The sequence below is a fragment of the Heteronotia binoei genome, chromosome 13 (genome assembly GCF_032191835.1).
Source record: "Heteronotia binoei isolate CCM8104 ecotype False Entrance Well chromosome 13, APGP_CSIRO_Hbin_v1, whole genome shotgun sequence".
Lineage (NCBI taxonomy): Eukaryota > Metazoa > Chordata > Lepidosauria > Squamata > Gekkonidae > Heteronotia > Heteronotia binoei.
Window position 1 is genome coordinate 51095092 of NC_083235.1, and position 20255 is coordinate 51115346.

The window sequence follows — 20255 nt, forward strand, 5'->3', positions numbered from 1 at the left end:
CCTACCCTACACTATATCACACTAGTTTTCATAGGGGGGCTGCTGTTGAACAGTGGTAAGCAGCCAGACATAGTTGAGTCATGCAGTTTGAGTGGTATCAAATCATTCAAAAGTTACTGTTGGGCCTCAGGTTGCCAGCCTCCAGGTGGGATGTGGAGATCTCCCAGAATTACAATTAAATTAACAGATATCTGTCCTTCTGAAGAAAATATCCATCTCCAAACCCTGCCCTCCTCAGTCTCCACAAAAAATATCCAGGAATTTGCTGACTGGGAGCTGGCAACCCTAGTCAGGCTTGGCCCCAGTGAATCTTCTCAAAAAGTCCAAAATAGGCCTGAAAAGGACCTTGCCCCCTCCTCCTGCCTTTTAGTTAATGCAGCCTAGGATACTGAGGGAATCCCTTGTTTGAAGCTTTGGGAGCTCCTTTTATCATTTTTGGATTTTTTAAAGTCCTCAATATATATATATATTAAGATTTAACATTTTTCTGCAAACTTTTTTGGTTTATACAAAGACCTACCTTGCATGTTCACCACTCCAGTCACTGTATTTAAGTACCCCAAAATTTCCCAACTTGGCTATGAGAATATAATATGATCTATATGATGATAATTGTGTATATTTCAATTTTCTCCATAATTTCTGTTTTCAGCTCCTAACTGCTGAAAAAAATAAGTCTTTCCTAGTTTCAAAACATCTGGTAATTATGCATTACTATGTGGCTATACCACTGGGTGGATTCATAACTGGTTGTTAAGGCATATTCAAAGGCATTATCAATGGCATTTTATCCATCTGGAAGGAGGTCTTGTATAGGATGCTGCAGGTCTTTGTGCTGAGTACCCTTATCCAGGACACTTGACTTCAGCATTTTAATCAGTGACTCAGATGATGGTGTGAAGGGATTCCTTATCAGATGTGAAGATAACGCATTAGTGGGAAGAGTAGCAAGAAGAGAAATACAATCCAAAATTGCCTTGATTGGTTGGAAAGCTGTGCTGAAACTTAAGAAAATGGAACTCAGCGGAAAGTTTCTCTGCTGCTCTAGAGGACAATTACAACTTGCCCCCCCCCCCCCCCCCCCAATCTCATGAGTAACAACAGAAACATTCTAGTGTTTCCGTCAAGGGAAGTGGAATCACATCAGTGATGAAGAGCCTAGCTCACTTGCTGGATCACAAAGCATGCTGACTATTATTCTTTCAGTTATCATGTTGATCACTAGTTGTCTTACAGCATGGTAAGAAAAAGGGGGCAGTGCCGGCTGGGCCAAGCCTGGCATCTCTTGTCCAACCAGTGTTTGGTATCATCACATTTTCAGATATTGATTTCTTTAGGAAAACAGATGTGTACAGAACCCTGTTCAAATAAGCAGGAGAGGAGGCTCTGTTTTACCAGTAATTTTTAACCTTCACTCAACATTGTACTTCTGCTCTAAAAAAGTTTTCTCTATTTTGAAAGCGGATCCTGAAATGCAGAAAGAGCACCAGAGAAATGCCAGCATGTGGCAACAAATTAAAGCACTCTTATTGAAAAATATAATTGTGAAATGGAGGATGAAAACACAAAGTTTCCAGGCAAGTATAAAGAGCTAATTATGAGAATGAGTGCAGCATTTCTTTTCTTAAATTTGAATTCATTTTAAATGTTTTAAAATGTCCCTAAGTTTGTATAATACCTGCTGGCTTTGTGTTTTGTTGTGCAACTTTTCCATTGTTGAAGCCATTCACAAGAAAGAGGAGAGTGGCTTCCATTGCTCTGTTCTCTATAAACAATAGAACATGTTTATGTCAGGAGGAAAAAAGCATTCCTACAGCACCCATCTGGGTCCCTTAAGTATATTTGCTGTTGTATTATAGTTTTCCAACTTGTAGACTGCTGGTTTGACCTTGTTTATACTCGCAGTCACTGCTGACACTGTCTCAGAATAGCATTCTTGTAATTTGCACTCCTGTTGCAATGGTATTAGGATTGCCAACTCTGAGTTTGGTAATACCTAGAGATATGGGCCTGGGGAGGGAGGCGTTGGGGGAGAGGAAGGACCTCTATAGGGTATAATTCCAGACTCTTCTCCCCTTCAAACAGGTTAGGAAGGGGAGTGACCTCAATAGAGTATAATTCCAGAGCCCCCTCCCCTCCAAAGCAGTCATTTTCTCCAGGGAAACATCTCCACCATTTGGAGATAAATTCTAATTCTGAGAGATTTCCTGGTCCCACCTGGAGGTTGGCAGCCCAAAATGGCATTGATACCCTGCTGCAATAGTATCAATACTGTAGATTGCTTGTCAAGTAAGAGATCTTTCCCTCTGAACTAAAAAGTCTGACAGTTTTCTTAAGGAGAACCAGATGCTTAATATATAGTTGCTAACAGTAAACAGTAAAATACATTAAACCTTTTCATTTTGGATATCAATCAGTTGATATCCACATTACAAAATTAAATAGACTGTTCAACAGACCTTGTTTATTCCAAGGGTCCCCAATATTTTTGACCCTATGGGTACCTTTGGAATTCTTACACAGGGTGGTGGACACAGCTAAAAAATGGTTGCCACAATATGGCTGCTGCATAGGGTTGCCAAGTCCCCCGTAGCCTCCTATATATTGTACCATAGAGTTTTCCCTCCCAAATCACTAGAGTGTTTGGGGAAACCATAGAGTTTTCGTGGAAACGCCTAGAGCGGCCACCACATGCCACCGTCGTGATGACTTCACTTCCGGGTGATGTCATTGTGCTGGTGACATCGGGGGAGATTTCCCCCACCGGCCCAATGTGGGCCAGCAGGTTGGAAACCTCCAGGGCAGGGAAATCCCCACCCGGCCCAGGGGCTTGGCAGCCCTACTGCTGCAGGAGGCAGAGCCAGCCACTATATGGCTGCTGCTATTTATCTTCAGTCACACAGTGAGCATCCTTGTACTATGGGGGCAGCTGCCTTCAACGCAATGTTTTTAAAAAGCTTCACCGTCAATCAAATTTCCAATGGCCTATAAGAAGCCTGCTGGTCAAAAGCTCTACCTTTCCTGGCCCACTTTTTAAAAACAATTGTTGGGCACCAGGAAAAGTGTCAGCAGGTGCCATGGTACCCATGGGCACCACCAGGACTTTGTAGAAAAAACCCAGCAGGAACTAATTTGCATATTAGACCACACCTCCTGATGTCAAGCCAGCCCAAACTGCATTCCTTTGTGTTCCTGCTCAAAAAAAGCCCTGGGTACCACATTGGGAACTTCTGGTTTATCCTATAACTAATTGTTCCCATCTTTTCTGAAAGTTAGTTTTTTAATGCATAATTTTAAACAAATTAGCCCCTCTTTTCAAGCCCTCCCCACTCCATGCTGTGTTCTGTTGCTTACCAATGTCCATTAGCTTCAATGGGATGGGAGGGAGTATCTTTCCCTCTGTCCTGTTGAAAGCCTTGCTTCATCCAGTCAGTAGCAAACTCATTTTTATTGAGCTTTATTATCTAATTGAAAGCAACAGTCTTCAAGCTCATCTCTTACTACTTTAGCCTTTCTGAGTTTCTTAGTTTTTAAAAAAATATCTTCAAAAATATAAGACCCACTTTCAACCAAAATAATAAGACCCACTACAACATATGTTCCTACACTACCCATTATGCACAATTGTATAAGTATTTCTATAGCAGGGGGGATGCTGTTCTCTTCCTAAGGTGAATCCATACTTATGATTGGAGCTAAAAGTAATTATGCAAGTATTATCAACTGACCTTGAAATACCCTTGGCGTTGATCCTAGAAATGAGGCAACTAGAGCTGTGCATATGAAGCCCCTTTCAGAACTGAAATCTCTGCAGTTCTCCTATTTGGTGGGGAATGATGAGCAGAGATACTGAAAATGGCCCGTGTTCCTGATTGCGAGCAGCTTGCAAGTGGAATTGTAGGTGTTAAAAGGGTTCTGTGTGTGTGGCCTTGGATATTGGAGTAAGGAGTTAAAACTTGCATGAAAGATCTGCTTATACACGCAGTTGTCTATTCAGTGAGGGATATGTTGGCAGAAGTCTTTGAAGCTCTCATGGCACTTAACCAGCTTTGTGTGTGTATAAGGTTTTTTTTTTAAGATTTAAACACCTTTTCTTTTTTAACATAAATTTTACTTAATTTTTTTTTAAAAGATGCATAAAAAGGGAAAAAATCACAGAAAGTAGAATAGATTTGAAAACATAAAAAGATAAAGAAAAAAGGGAATACATTTCAATTTTCATCTATGAATGATGCAGTTTAGTTTCTCTACTCACTCTCTCTATGGCTATATAAAAGATCTGTCCTTTATTTATAGTCTATTTTTCCTCCTCGTAATTTAATCTTCAAAATAATAAATCATCAGTTCATTTTTAATCTTCAAAATGATAAAGATTTGAGGAGGGGTGGAACCTCAGACAGGTACAATGTCATTTCCTCCCGAGGAACCACTGTTGTCAACAGGGCTTTTTATGTAGAAAAGGCCCAGCAGGAACTCATTTGCATATTAGGCCACACTCCCTGACATCACCATTGTTTCACATAGGGCTTTTTAGTAGAAAAAGTCCAGCAGGAATTCATTTGCATATTAGGCCTCACGCCTTGACACTAAGCCAGCCGGAACTGCGTTCCTGCTCAAAAAAAGCCCTGGTTGCCAATATACAGGTGAGGGTTGGAGATCACTCAGAATTACAACTGCTCTCCAGATGGCAGAGATGAGCTCCACTTGAAGTGGGGAGGGGAGTGAATGCCTTCACTTGGGTGGGTGGGAACACAACAAGGGTGGGGGTGCATTCACCCAGAGCCACTTGCTAGGACCCATTGTATTTTTCTCCACAATGGGCCTTATTCCTACTTCTTACATAATTCTGTTTCAAATTCTGTCATAAGTTGTTCAGAACCATAAGATATCTTATCTAATTTAAACCTTTCTAACAGTTGTGCATCACAGAATCATTGACAAGTATATCCTTGTGTTATCAGGTCTTCTCTTAATTTCATTTTACAGTCTCCTTGTGGAAATTCTAATATATCACAATATGTTAACCACTCTCATGTTACCATCTCATGTCCAAAAAATGCTTCCTGTATTGAGTGCTGAGGTATTGTTTGAAAAAGAAATAGTATCCAAACATTCATCTTGATCACAGCTTTTCTTCCTATAAATGACAATTGCAATTTATCCCAATTTAGCAATTCTTTTTTAAACTTCTTTCCATGTTTTACATATTTATGTTGAAATAACATATAATTCACGTCTGACAAAGTAATTCCTAAGTACTTTACTTTCTTCTAGGGTTGCCAAGTCCAATTTAAGAAATATCTGGGGACTTTGGGGGTGGAGCCAGGAGTCTTTGGGGGCGGAGCCAGGAGACTGGGGGCGGAGCCGAGAGCAAGGGTGTGACAAGCATAATTGAACTTCAAGGGAGTTCTGGCCATCACATTTAAAGGGACTGCACAAATTTTTAAATGCCTTCCTTCCATAGGAAATAATGAAGGATAGGGGCACCTTCTTTTGGGGCTCATAGAATTGGACCCCCTGGTCCAATCTTTTTGAAACTTGGGAGGTATTTTGGGGAGAGGCACTAGATGCTATACTGAAAATTTGGTGCCTCTATCTCAAAAAACAGCCCCCCCCCAGAGCCCCCGATACCCGCGGATCAATTCCCCATCATTCCCTATGGGAATCGTTCACAGAGGTGCATGATGGCTCTGGGGGCAGGGCTTCCCCCGCTGGCCAGCTGGCTGGGGGAGAGGGGAAGCCTGTAAAACCGGGGGATCCCCCTCTGGGACCTGGGGATTGGGAAGCCTAGTTCTCACACACACACTGGCACCAGCTCCCTATTGTCTGCATTAGGTAGTGGTTGACATGAATGTGGTTACCTCACTTTGCTCTTCAAAACAATAAACAACAATCTCAAAGGAAGAACAAATTCTACCCTCCACACTGGCCTGTCATTAGCTTCAAGTTAACACCTTTGCTCCATTTATTTCTCTTTATAATATAGCCAAGTCCTAACATACATGCCTCAGAATGCTTCCTAATTTCTAGTGTATCTTCCCAAATATTTTTGGACAATTTTTTTTTACAAAATCAGATCCCCCCTCCCCCCCGGCATTAGGTATATTGCAAAATAATAATAATAATAATAATAATAATAATAATAATAATAATAATAATAATAATAATAATAATAATAATAATAATAATAATAATAATAATAATCACTAGAAATTAGATTCCTTTTAGGAGTTTTAGTCATCTAGTACCCAAACTTCTCTTTTTGTCTCATAAATGACTGAACTTACACAAACACCTGAAAATTGGGTAAGATGTTGAGATTTGATAGACAGCCTAAACCTGAATCTAAATACTGTACTGTAGGCCATCCTGAAGCATTTTCAGTGAATCAGCCGACTTTGAGGGCAGTGGCTGCCGAAGGCTTCAGAGCAGTCACCAAACTCGTTTCAGCTCAGTCATATTCAATAAACATTAACATGCACTTCAGGCTCTTTGCAGGGGGAAAAATAAGGCTCTAAAATAGTTTTTTGCCCATCTGTACATAATCCAAAAGATCACTGTAACATATAGAATCTGGCAAGTGCAATTAAGTAACATGGAGGGGAGAGGGACATACATCCCAAAAGATGAAATGATATTCAATAAACCCACATGGTTCCTCGCCAGATTGTTTCTTCTGTAGAGAGACTTTGTATAATCACATTTGATCTCTCTTTGAATCCCACAATAAGCAAAGTCAGCAAGACAAGCAGCCCATAAATCGAAGTGAGGCCTTAAAAGGTATTCAGTGTGTTTTGCTGTTCCTTAAATCTGCTCACAGAGATCGCAGGTAGTGACTTGGGACTGAACTACCCACTGAACAGATAATTTACTGCCAGATCAGTCAGTTCTATCCAGGGCTGGCTCGAGCTACAGATCCACCGAAAAGACTGGTTTTCCTAAGCTTTTAGTTCATTGCTGTGCCATGCCCAGAGGAGTCACATGGCTGTGCATCACATCCAATACAGTTTTGCATGTGTGGGGCAAACACAGTCAATGCAATGTGGCACAGCAAACGAGAGGGAAGTGAAAGGCGGAAAGGGGAGAAAGATTGCCTCAAGTCTGAAATAAAAGCACTCACAAAATGTGGCTATGTTAGGGATCTGAGTCTGATCTGTTGTACCTGCTGCCTGTGTCTGTGCCCGGGCCAGCGACTGCAGCGGCGGCACTGGCGGCGGCTGCTGCTGCCTTTGTCTGTGCCCGGGCCCGGGCCAGCGACGGCGGCGGCACTGGCGGCGGCTGCTGCCTGTGTCTGTGCCTGGGCCAGCGACAGTAGCGGCGGCGGCACTGACGGCGGCGGCTGCTGCCTGTGTCTGTGCCCGGGCCAGCGACGGCAGTGGCGGCGGCGGCTGCCGCCTGTGTCTGTGCCCAGGCCCGGGCCAGCAACGGCGGCGGCTGCTGCCTGTGTCTGTGCCCGGGCCAGCGACAGCAGCGGCGGCGGTACTGACAGCGGCAGCTGCTGCCTGTGTCTGTGCCCGGGCCAGCGATGGCGGCGGCACTGGCGGCGGCTGCTGCCTGTGTCTGTGCCCGGGCCAGCGACGGCAGCGGCGGCGGCACTGGCGGCGGCTGCTGCCTGTGTCTGTGCCCGGGCCAGCGGCGGCAGCGGCGGCGCTGGTGTTGCTGCGGCGGCCCTGTGAGGGGGAAGCGCCGTCCCTCCCCCTGCTTCCAGATTTTTGGAGAGCGGGAGAGGAGGCTGCAAAACCGGGGGTCCCCCGCCAGGGCGGGGGATTTAGGAAGCCTACTTTCTTCTCCATCTTAAAACTTGTTTTATTCATCAGTTCAACTTATTCTTAAAGATTTGTATTTTTCATTAACTTCTTTTATTGCTATTAATCTTAAAACCTGCTAATGTACCAAATTCATTTAATTTAGTCATCAGAAAGTCAACTCTTTAAAGGATTTTCCAAAACTAACAAATAGTCCTTGTTGGATTTATCACAGAGGTGAAGGTGTTTGTGATCTCAGGCTCAGAGCACCAGAAATGGGAGAATCATCAAGCTTATAACCATGGTGGAAGCCTAAGGGGGATTTAACGGGCCAAACTTCACCTCTTATACTTCAAATGAGCTACTATTGGATTCATTAGGCATTGCAGGCAAGCATAAATTCGCTTGCTGCCTGAGCAGGGAGGGTTAGGAATGCCTAGCTGGGCCCTCAGGGCAAAGTGGTCTGACCATATCTGTGGCCAACAGATCCACATTAATCCTTGTGCCAAAATAAGATCTAGTGTGTGGCCTGCTTGATGTTTAGGAGCTGAATTTGGGAGTCCCAGTGTTGCCATAGATGACACTAGGTCCCTGGCTTGAGAGGAGACTGCATCATTAGCGTGGCCATTGAAATCCCCCAGAACTAAAAGTCTGGGATACCCCAAAGCTCAGCTAGACACAGTCTCCAACAAGCCCAGTAGGGCTTCTGCTAATGCATTAGGCAGTCAGACCAGCCAAATAGCCAAACTCTCCTCGGCTTCTCATACAAGGCCTACACATTCAATACCAGCCATTTTTGGCAGGAAAGAGAAAGTCTGAAGGACTGAAGGAGAAAGACTCCTGGATAAGCAGTGCCAGTCCCACCCTCCTCCCCCTGCATTAGTCCAGGACTGGTAAAGGATCAAGTAACCTGGGGACGGTAAGTTGATTCAGGGCAACAGTCTCACCCACTGTCACCTAGGTCTCGGTCATGTATGCCAGGTCTACATGTTGGTCTACCAGGTAATCCCAGAAAATACAGATCACAACACCAGTGTCGGAGAAGAGTATACTTTCCTATACTATCCTTTTTTATAAAGTTAGCAAACGAAAAATAGCATATGGATGTATTGTGGCTCTTGAAACTTCTAAGAGTTACAAATGTGCCTTATAATTTTGACCACTTCTGGAGTATAACATTAACTTATTCCTACACTGGCTTTTTGTCTATGTGCTAACTCGTATAAATTATTGGCCTATTGACTTAACCAGGATTTTGGTTCAAATAAAACAATTTTATGAAATAAAACCCAAAATCTATCCACAGCTTGTTCCGCTAGCTTTGCCATTCTTTACATAATATGAGTATAGTGTCTTGACCTTTCCCTGACCCCTTCTACTATGTGTATATGTGATACTTGATATAATTGTGTGCATTCATGTCTGTATGATATATATATGCTGTGGGTACAGAATGAATCCCACTGATCTGTGCTTATCACTATGAGTGACTGCAGCTGCCCAATGGTGTGCATATAGTCTGGAGAAGGTGTACTCATAGCTTAAAACTTCCAATGAATTACTGCGGGTGTTATGTTCATTGTCATCTCTGTTATCTCCAGGAATGGTTTTCATCGCTTTTTCTTCTTTTAAATATATTAATGATGGTATTTATCTTTGCCATGGAGTCAGTTGATGAAATACCTCAGGGAGACCTTGGACAACTAGATGATCTCACCTTCAATGTTACTGAATTTAAAATTGCTTATACTCCAGGAACAAAAACAGCAAGAGAGATAATGGAGAAAGTAGAAAAATTCTCTGTCATTAAAGGTATATGTAATGCATGTATATGTCTGGTATATTATTGTTTTAGCAAGGCTTCATCTGAGTTAGTGCTCATTTTGGCTGAATTCTAGAGACTGTTTTCTATAGCAGTCCTTAGGCTTGGGACATTGAACTAAACAAGGAGAATGTTTCTATGTGTGCCTGAGCAAGGGCTGGGGCTCACTGGCCGGACATCTGCTTTGCATGCATTTGTCTCAAGTTCAATTCAATGTAAAGGTAATAGATGACATGGAACACACTCTGACACCCTGTAGAGCTGACATCCATCAGTAGACAGTGCAGATCTTGTTAGACCAAGGGTGTTATTCAGCATAAATAGCTTTTTGGTAACTATAACATATGTTCACCTGCAGGGCTTTTTTTTGTAGCAGGAACTCATTTGCATATTAGGCCACACTCCCTGATGTAGCCAATCCCCCTAGAGCTTACAGTAGGCCCTGCAATAAGAGCCCTGTAAGCTCTTGGGAGGATTGGCTACATAAGAGGGATGTGGCCTAATATGCAAATGAGTTCCTGCTACAAAAAAAGTCCTGTTCACCTGCCTTTTTCTCAGCATCCCTTGCCTTAAGAGTAACCATAGAAGGATTTTCATATCTGTCACACAGCAGGGGACCAGGGAGGGCCTCTACTGGCTGCCACCACTCTGGTAAGGGTCTGTATGAGAGGGCTCAGAGCACCCACCCACCCAGGTTTTCCTTATTAGAAAGTACCTCATGGTCGAAGAGGTGTAAGGACCCAGGCAGTTTAGCGATAACAGGTTTATTATAAGTGCTCAAAAACTAAGTGGTTTGTAAAATGTCTAGTGCAACAATGAATATAGAAAAACAGTAAAGATTGGTACAAAGAAATAAAAGCCCTTATACAACTAACTACTACATGTTCCCTTCCTCTAATTCCAGTTGACTCATGCAACCTCCTTGGATAAGGGATCTCTCAGCTGCAGCCTTCCTCCTGCACAGCTTTTTCCACCCTGTCTCTGTCTGCTGCCTCTCCAGAGAGAACAACCCTGTCTATAGCTTGGCCTTTTTATGTTTTCCTCCCAGGTCCCACCCCTCTGGGCCAGTTTTCCTTCCACAATTGCTTTCACCAATCAGAGGGACAAAAGTAGGGTTGCCAAGTCCAACTCCAGAAATATCTGGGGAATTTGGGGGTGGAGCCAGTAGACACTGGGGTGGAGCTAGGGGGAGGGGGAAATGGCGCCGGGGAGCGTGGCAAGCCGCCCCGTCTCGGAGCGGGCGACGCCGCTGCGCAGCTGCCACCTCTTATCCGCTCGCCATGGCTGCTCCTCCGAGATGGGCTCAGGCTGGACCCATCTCGGAGGAGCAGCTGCGGTGGAATCGGAGGGGGGGGGGTGGAGGCGGGCCGGGGGTGTGGCGAGCCGCGAGTCTGGGTCCTAGAAGGGCCCGGATTCGCGGCTCGCCATGCTCCTGGCCTGCTTCCACCCTCCCCTTCTCTGGTTTTGCCTCGGAGGCGGGGCGGGCGATGCCGCTGCACAGCTGCCGCCTCTTCTCCGCTCGCCGTGGCTGCTCCTCCAAGATGGGTTCAGCCTAGGCTTCCCAAACCTCCCGCTCTGGTGGGAGACTTCTGGGTTCGCAGCCTCATCTCCCGCTCTTCAAAACTCTGGAAGCGGGGGTGGAGGGGGGGGAGAACACACCTTTAGGCTTCATGTTGTAGAGCTCCTGAGCCGTTTGCAAAATGTCTGCCCCTTTAAGGCTGGGCAGGAAGCAGGAAGCAGAAAGGGCTTCTAAGAACGGCCCCTCCCTTTCTTTGCTTTCGTTTTCACAGGAAGTAGAGTTGTCCGGAGGAAGATCTGGTAAGTGTGTGTGTGAGAGAGGGAGGGGGCAGGGGATTCCCTAGTTTGGAGGCCCTCCCCCCCTTTAGAAAGTGTGGGGGGGAGGGAAATGTCTACTAGGCACTCTATTATTCCCTATGGAGAACGATTCCCATAGGGAATAATAGAAAATTGGGTATTGGGGGCTCTGGGGGGGGGCTATTTTTTTAGGTAGAGGCACCAAATTTTTAGTATAGCATCTAGTGCCTCTCCCCAAAATACCCCCCAAGTTTCAAAACGATTGGACCAGAGGGTCCAATTCTATGAGCCCCAAAATATGGTGCCCCTATCCTTAATTATTTCCTATGGAAGAAAGGCATTTGAAAAGGTGTGCTGTCTCTTTAAATGTGATGGCAAGAACTCCCTTGGAGTTCAATTATGCTTGTCACATCCTTGTTCTTGGCTCCACCCCCAATGTCTCCTGGCTCCACCCCCAAAGTCTCCTGGCTCCACCCCCAAAGTCCCCAGATTTTTCTTTAATTGGACTTGGCAACCCTAGTTCAGCCTGGGCCCATCTCGGAGGAGCAGCTGTGGTGGGCGGGGAAGGGGCGGCAGCGGTGCGGCGGCATCGCCCGCTCCGGGATGGGACGGCTCGCCATGCTCCTTGGCGCCGTTTCCCCCCTCCCCCCGCTTCCTTTTTTTGGGGGAGCAGGGGAAGAGGCTGGAAATCCTGGGGTCCCCCGCCAGGGCGGGAGGGTTGGGAAGCCTAGACAAAAGAGATCCTAGGAGATGTAGGCCCTGTAGCTACTCCTACACAGGCTTCTCTGGAGCCTACAGGCCTCACTAGGCCTAGGATCATAACAATATCAAAGGATCATTTTCAAGCAGGATTGAAACTTGAAACCCGGCACCTCTCTTTTCCTATTGAAGGCATACATGTTACTAAAAGTGCTCTTCATAATTAGTGTGAATGTGTTTAAAACAGTTTGAAAAACACATCAGATAGCTGTGCTGGTCCAAAGAAAAAAAGCCATGTAATTTTTATTGAAACAAACCAGAATGATACAATACGTAAGCTTCTATCTAGAACATTTAATCAAGATGGATACATAGAATGGATTTAAAAACTATTCTGTAAAATCTATCTCATGCAGTAAAACCATTTAGTATTTGTCTTTCCAGACAGGCTTTCTGCCTGTAAAAGCTGGATTTTGAATATTGTCAGAAATGATTATTATTACTTGGTAAATGCCATGATTTTCCTGCTTCAAGGCCTCTAAGCACCTGTAATCCACCCCCACCCCCACCCAGGGACAACGCTAGGGTGTGCCACCGTGCCCACTGCCAGAGGCAAGCCCCCCCCCCCCCCCGGGCAAAGCACACCTCCTGCCTTTTTCCCTCTCCCCCAGGTGACTGGCCAGCCTCACTGCCTTACCAGCTACCACTACCACTGCTGGAGCTCCCATCTTGCTGCCATGCAACGTGTCAATGTGGCAGGCACTGCAATCTGGATACACATCCAGATGCATGCCACCACTTCCACCTTTGCTGCCTCCTGCAAGATTTGAAATACGCAGTAGGATTCTGAAGGGCCTGTCAATCAGCTGATCTGCAGAGCCCTTATTAGCAAGCAGGAAGGACAGAGGCTTTCCCTTCTGCACTTGCTGGCTGGTTCCCTCCACCTGCCTCCCAGGAGGGGTGGCGTGCCCAATTTGGTGCTCCCCCAGGGCTGTGCCCATAGACAACTGCCTATGGTCGCCTAATGGACACGCCGACCCTGCACACACCTTTACTGGTGGAAAAAGTGACTACTTTGTTTAGTAAGCCAACAGTGGGAAAAGCAGTCCAAGAAAGCTGGTTCAGAGCTTTACACCCTCCAATTCAGGTACCTCAGCCACTTGCTACTATCAACTTTTGTCTTGGTTTATGCACAAGAGAGAACATGTTGGGGGTGTAAGGATAGAATTCTTGAAAGAGATTCCATTGCATAACGGGGATGTGCATAACGAAATTCCAGAGCTGAAAATATACATCAAAATAACCAGGGCTTTTTTAAAGCAGGAATTCACAGAAAGCAGTTCTGGCTGGTTTGGCATTCGGGAGTGTGGTCTAATATGCAAATTAGTTTTTGCTGGGCTTTTTCTACAAAAAAAAAAGCCCTGGAAATAACTGTTTGGGGTTACCATTGTTTTCCAGAACGGTATTAGTAATTAATGATTCTTAGTGAAATGAAACAACCATCAAAAAACATCTGTTCGAGTTCGGGTGCTTACCAAGCTGACAGCAGCATGCACATGCACTTATCATGTTCTTTAATTCTACTGGTTTTCTGGGGAACATCATTCTTCCAACCAATCAGATCCTGGGGAAGAAGGTATACAGAGCACTTCCAGACAATTGGAATTTTCTTCAATGACTGTTGCCCAGACCCTGAAATTGGAAATATCAAAACTATAGTTTCCATGACAACCAGTCTCCAAAAGATGTACTCTTAAACAGGTTCAGTAAAAATACTTATACTATTTCCAGGGGTCATTTTGTAGAAAAATTGGTGGTGGAGCTCATCCAGGGATTGTTATGCAGCTGCACCGACTATTCAATGGACAAGGAGGTGGAACTCTCAGAAGGAGGAAGTGGAACTTTCAGAAAGGTTCAGGAGTTGCGCTCTTGTGAGCTCCCACTGAATCAGAGGCCTGACTATTTCCAATATCCATTTCTCTCATACAAAAGTACCTATCATTAGGGTTTGTTTTTTTTTAGAAAAAGCCCAGCAGGAGCTCCCCTGTGCCTTCCCTAGCACACTCACCACAGCAGGCATGCTGGGGAAAGCTGAAGCCATTGGAAGATGACATCCCGCGCCTTTCCCAGTGTGCCAGCTGGAGCCCTGGCCAGACCAGGTGGAGCTCCACTCCTGGGCTCTCCTGCGCCCCCCCAGAAAAGCTCAGCCTATCATACTGAAACGTATAATCCAACACAAAGAACTGGGAATTCCACTGTTCTTATCGTAATACAAATATCCAATCAAATAATCTTATATACTGAGTCCACAGTTCATAAAATGTCTTAGTTCAATCTTGTTCTGCAATGATTCAATGTTCCATGGATTCAGCTCTCATAGCAATGAGTTGGTACTCCATCTCTAGTTTCACAAATACTTTTTTCCCAGCTGCATAAAAGATTAAAAGACAAAAGCAAACACAGTGCAATATAAAGGCAGTGCTACCCAACACTAAAATGATCACAAAACCTAACACCCCACCTTTTCACTTCAAGAATAAATTTCAGGTGAGAACACTTACTGACACAGAATACTCCCTTGTACAGTAGCAGTTGGCCTTGCTAAGTTAAAACCACGATGGCTGAATTTTAACCCCGTAGGTGTAGCCCATTGCCAACCAACTAAGTGTTTCTTAAAGGTACAGTCATTTAGAAGTCACATGTCAATCAGAACCTAAGAGATGTACATATATTGAGATTATATGAAACAAGATAAATCCCATTCATTGTTCAGACCCACTGGGGTCAAATTCTGCAGCTTAAAAATCCAACTCATTTCTTGTAGCAAACATTTTTCTATGTCACACAAACTGTAGGACCTGGGATAATACTTCAAGAATACAAAAAACCTAAAGAATCAGAGTCATATTGAAATTATCTAAAATGTTCTACTGAAGGGACTTCTGGGATATTCTGAATGCATAACTGATGCTCCAGAACACACGTCTTCATGGGATGTATGGTACTTCCAACATATAGCTTTTCACACGGGCATAATTGCACACACACATCTCTTTGTAGAACATATGGTTGGTCCCTTTAAAACAGTTTTGTAGCCTGTCTGCAGATGTGCAGACTCTTTAGAGCCAGTTTGGTGTAGTGGTTAAGTGTGCGGACTCTTATCTGGGAGAACCTGGTTTGATTCCCCACTCCTCCACTTGCACCTGCTGGAATGGCCTTGGGTCAGCCATAGCTCTGGCAGAGGTTGTCCTTGAAAGGGCAGCTGCTGTGAGAGCCCTCTCAGCCCCACCCACCTCACAGGGTGTCTGTTGTGAGGGAGGAAGGTACAAGCCCCACAATTGAAGTTTCCTGTCAATCTATCTTCTACTGAGACTGATGGTCTATAGTCCATCTAATCATGACATCTCTGAGATTCACTTGTATTATTCAGTTTTTTCTGATGTCATATTCAATTCAGAAAATCATTAGGAAGTTCTGACATGTAATGCAGGACGTCCCAGGGTAAAAGAATTTCCCCAGAACTGGGTTCAGACGGACCATCAATCTCACATTAAAGAAGAAGAAGATATTGGATTTATATCCCGCCCTCCACTCTGAAGAGTCTCAGAGCGGCTTACAATCTCCTTTACCTTCCTCCCTCACAACAGACACCCTGTGAGGTGGGTGGGGCTGAGAGGACTCTCACAGCAGCTGCCCTTTCAAAGTCAACCTCTACCAGAGCTATGGCTGACCCAGGGCCATTCCTGCAGCTGCAAGTGGAGGAGTGGGGAATCAAACCCGGTTCTCCCAGTTAAAAGTCCACGCACTTAACCACTACACCAAACTGGTGAATAAAGTAAGTTGCTTTGGTCCACACTGTGGAGAAAGATGAGGTATAAATTATGCATGGGATGGAGAGAGTTAACAAACAGAATTTTTTCTCCCTCTCCCAAAATACTAGAACTTGAAAGCATCCAGCGAAGCTAATGGGCAGTAGGTTTAGGTCAGAGAAAAAAGAAATACCACTTTACACAGAGAGTAATTAAAATGTGGAATTCATTGCTAGAAGATGTAGTGATGGACACAGGAACAAACAGCTTTAAAGGGGGATTAGATAGATTCATGGAGGATTATCTATCAATGACAACTATCCGTGGTGACTGAGGGGACCCTCCACATTCAGAGGCACTAAGCCTCTGAATCCCAGAGCCAGGAGATAACATCAGGGGAAAGCCTCAGCCTCTATGCTCTGTTGTTGGCCATCCAGAGGAATAGTTTGGCCACTGTGTAAGACAGGATGCTGGGCTAGATGGACCATTACTTTCAGTTGCAACCAATTCCTTCCTTCCTTCCTTCCTTCCTTCCTTCCTTCCTTCCTTCCTTCCTTCCTTCCTTCCTTCCTTCCTTCCTTCCTTCCTTCCTTCCTTCCTTCCTTCCTTCCTTCCTTCCTTCCTTCCTTCCTTCCTTCCTTCCTTCCTGTTGCAACCAAGTGCAACCATTGCTTTCAGTTGCAACCAATTTCTTTTTCTTTGCCTTAGCAGCTAGAGTTGAGGAAGGTGCAACAATAATTGGGGCTGATTTGAACTCGGTCTTAGATGCCCCATGGCGCAGAGTGGTTAAGCAGCAGTACTGCAGTACTGTGGTCTGAACTCTCTGCTCACGACCTGAGTTCAATTCCGGCGGAAGCTGGATTCAGGTAGCCAGCCCAAGGTTGACAGCCTTCCATCCTTCCGAGGTTGGTAAAATAAGTACCCAGCTTGCTGGGGGGAAAGTGTAAAAGACTGGGGAAGGCAATGGCAAACCACCCTGTAAAAAGTCTGCCGCGAAAACGTTGTGAAAGCAAAGTCACCCCAGAGTTGGAAACGACTGGTGCTTGCACAGGGGATCTTTCCTTTTTCCTTTCCTTTCCTTAGATGTAATGAGAGATAAATCCCATATTTTAAAAAAAATGGATAAAAGGAAGTCAATAAGTACTGAGATAGCTAAAATTCTACAGTCCCATGACCTAATTGATACATGGTGATTTTTGTACCCGTCTGTGCAAGAATACACTCCCCGCAATGCTCATAAGGTTAGCTCAAGAATTGACTTTATTTTGACTTCCTCAATTTTAAAGGATGCTTTAATATCTGCTGAAATAGGGCCGAAACTAGATCCTAAGACTATTGAAATGGAAAACTCAAAATATTAAAATATCTAAATAGATTCTATGAGGAGTTTAGAAGGGACTACTTTAACAAAGTCAAAAGATATTGCTAATTTGTTTGCCTCCTTCTATTTCTCTTTGTACGCTAATAGTTCCATTGATAGGTTAGCTCTGGATCAGCTTTTTAAACCATCAGAATTGTTACCAAATTTTGATGAAGCTAATAGAATTTTTTTGAATCAACCTATAAAGGAGGAGGAAGTAGTGGAGTTAATAAAAGCTTTAAAATCTAACTCAGCTCCCGGAAATGATGGTTATCAGGCAGAGTTTTATAAATCATTTCATGAGATCTTAGTTCTGTATTTCACCAGAAATTGTAATAATATTATGACTACGGGATAATTACCCCCTTCATGGTCCTACGCTACTATAGTACCTATTGCTAAAGAAGGAAAAAAATGAATCACAGCCTTCTTCATATAGGCCAATTGCTCTCCTTAATCAAGATAATAAAATTCTTACAGGTATTTTAGTTTGAAGACTGAAATCTATGATCAGTAAATACATACATCAAGGCCAGACTGGTTTTATGCCTAATAGAAATATAGCCGATAACACTAGAAGGACTTTGGACATCATTAGTCATGGGAAAATTATGAACTCGGAATCTTTGATTTTGAGTGTCGATATGGAAAAGGCCTTTGACTACAATAAGGATCTCTTTTTTTAATCTTTGTTACATAGGATGTGGCTCCAATTTTTTTTACAGCAACCTTTATAAATTAAAAAACGCCCAGGTTAGGGTAAATAACTTTAGGTCAGAAGTATTTGAAGTCTACAAGGGCACTAGGCAGGGGTGTCCTTTGTCCCCCATTCTTTTTGCAATGGCAATTGAGCCCTTGGCAAATATGATACACACTAATAAAACATTACTGGTATTAAAATAGGTACATCTGATAATAAGATCTCATTATATGCTGATGATTTAGTGCTTTATGTTTTTTCCCTACTTAAATCTATCCCTGAAATTTTATCCACATTGGACAAGTTTAGAACTATTTCAGGTCTTAAAACGAATGTCACAAAAACAGAAATCTTTCCTATTTATTTTTCTCCGCTTACAGAATTGGAATTAAAATCTAATAGCTTTTCATGGATTACAAACCACTGGTGGTATTTGGGAATTGAAATACCTCTCAACCTTTCCACTATAATCAATTATAACCTTGGTCAGCTATACAGGGAATTACAAGTACAAATGGGTAATTGGAATAAAAGAATTTTGTCTTGGCAAGAAAGGCTTTCAATAATTAAGAGCTTTGTTTTACCAAAATTCTTGGGGTTTTTTTAGGACTATACCTTTTTCTATTCCAGATCAATCTTTACATATGTGGCAAAGCTTTTTAAATCAATTTGTTTGGGAAGGACAAAAGGCTAGGATAGCATTTCAAATGCTTTGTAAAACAAGGAAACAAGGAGGCCTTCAAGTCCCACACTTGAAATTTTATTATTGGACCTCTGTTTTAGCACAATTAATACAACTATACAATCCTCTCTCTAATGATGCTTGGGTTCAAATTGAAGGTGCTTATTCAGCTCCCATTCCTCTTAGAGGAGCTATATGGTCTTCCCCCAGAAAAAGATCTCTATCACTAGCAGCTAACAGCATTTTGGTCAATACCTTTACGATCTGGGATAGATTAAGAATGAAATTGGTCTCTTCCCCTATAGCAAGTGTCCTAAATTATCATTGGTTTCCTCCAGGTTATAATCTTTTGGATTTCAATATGTGGATGAACTCAGGCATGGATTTTTATAAATTGTGGACCCATCAGGAGAAGTTATTGACAAAACATGATATAGATCAAAAATTAAAACAAAAAGCAATGTGGTTCCAATTTTTACAATTAAGAGAGGTTATGGTATTCCAAACAGTCTAAGGTTTGTAGAAATCTCACAGAATTTGAAAATCTATTATCGAAGTCCCCTCAAACATCTAATGGTCTTCTTTCAAAGATATATCAATTAATACTAAATTCTCAGTTTTCCAAACCTCCATTATATATACAAAGGTGGGCTAAAGAGACCCCAGAAACTTTGTCAGAGGACGATTGGAATACTATTTGGATTTCTCCTTCATACAAATCTCCTATACACTCTATTTGAGCGCAATATTATAAATTAATAGCAAACTGGTATTTGTGCCCCTTAAAACTTTCTAAAATCAAATCGGGGGTAAGTTCTTTATATTGGAAACATTGTGGACATCTTTTACATCTTTGGTGGACATGTCCCAAAATAAAGGTTTTTTTGGACGCAAGTGTTAGAAACCATACATACAATATATTCATTTAAGCCTCCACAGTCAATCCAATTTTGTTTATTTGATATATGGAAAGCTATCTGTTAGCGAATTCTGTTTATGCACAGGTCACCAAAATTGTTGGGAGATTTCTTTTGTACCCCCAACAGCACAAACCCAAAACTAAAACTTGCAGTTACCAAAATAACCTGCAGTTATCAGAAGGCTAATACATACTCACTAATAAGTTTTAAGACCTCATAGATAAACTCTATTAGACTCCATGTTTAGAAAAACAAACAGTTTTTAGACTCCAAGTTTCTTCTTTAGACAGAAGGCTTAAAATATAGTTAGAAAGGCAAAACAAGAGATTACATTAGTACAGTTGCTCATACAGTTCCTGTAGACCAGGGGTCCTCAAACTTTTTAAACAGGGGGCCAGTTCACTGTCCCTCAGACTGTTGGAGGGCCGGACTGCCGTTACTGTACAAGGCCGCGGGCCATCAGTTCTCCGTCTTCTTCATCTCTCTCCCTTCCCCACACCACACACCCCGGCCTGGGAACTCACCTCACCTCGGTATCGCCTCACACTCTGTCTCCGCCGCCTCAGCCCAGTGCCAGAAGTGTGCTTTGCTAACGCGAGTTTAGGTCGAACGTCACCTCCGGTCTGATTTTGCCATAACCTGGCGGGCCGCATAAACGTCCTCAGCGGGCCGCATCTGGCCCACGGGCCGTAGTTTGAGGACC

At 43.5% G+C, this 20255-nt stretch overlaps 1 protein-coding gene across 1 annotated transcript in view; it reads left to right on the top strand.

Moving 5' to 3' along the window:
* Positions 1-1453: 1453 nt before the first annotated feature.
* The window catches only part of LOC132581053 (ABC-type organic anion transporter ABCA8-like), a 135133-nt gene continuing 116331 nt past the window's right edge, over positions 1454-20255 (top strand). Inside the window, exons 1-2 of the mRNA XM_060252091.1 lie at positions 1454-1577; positions 9347-9557. Coding sequence (XP_060108074.1) covers positions 1473-1577; positions 9347-9557 — 316 coding nt within the window. The 5' untranslated portion in view covers positions 1454-1472. The remainder of the gene's footprint in view (positions 1578-9346; positions 9558-20255) is intronic.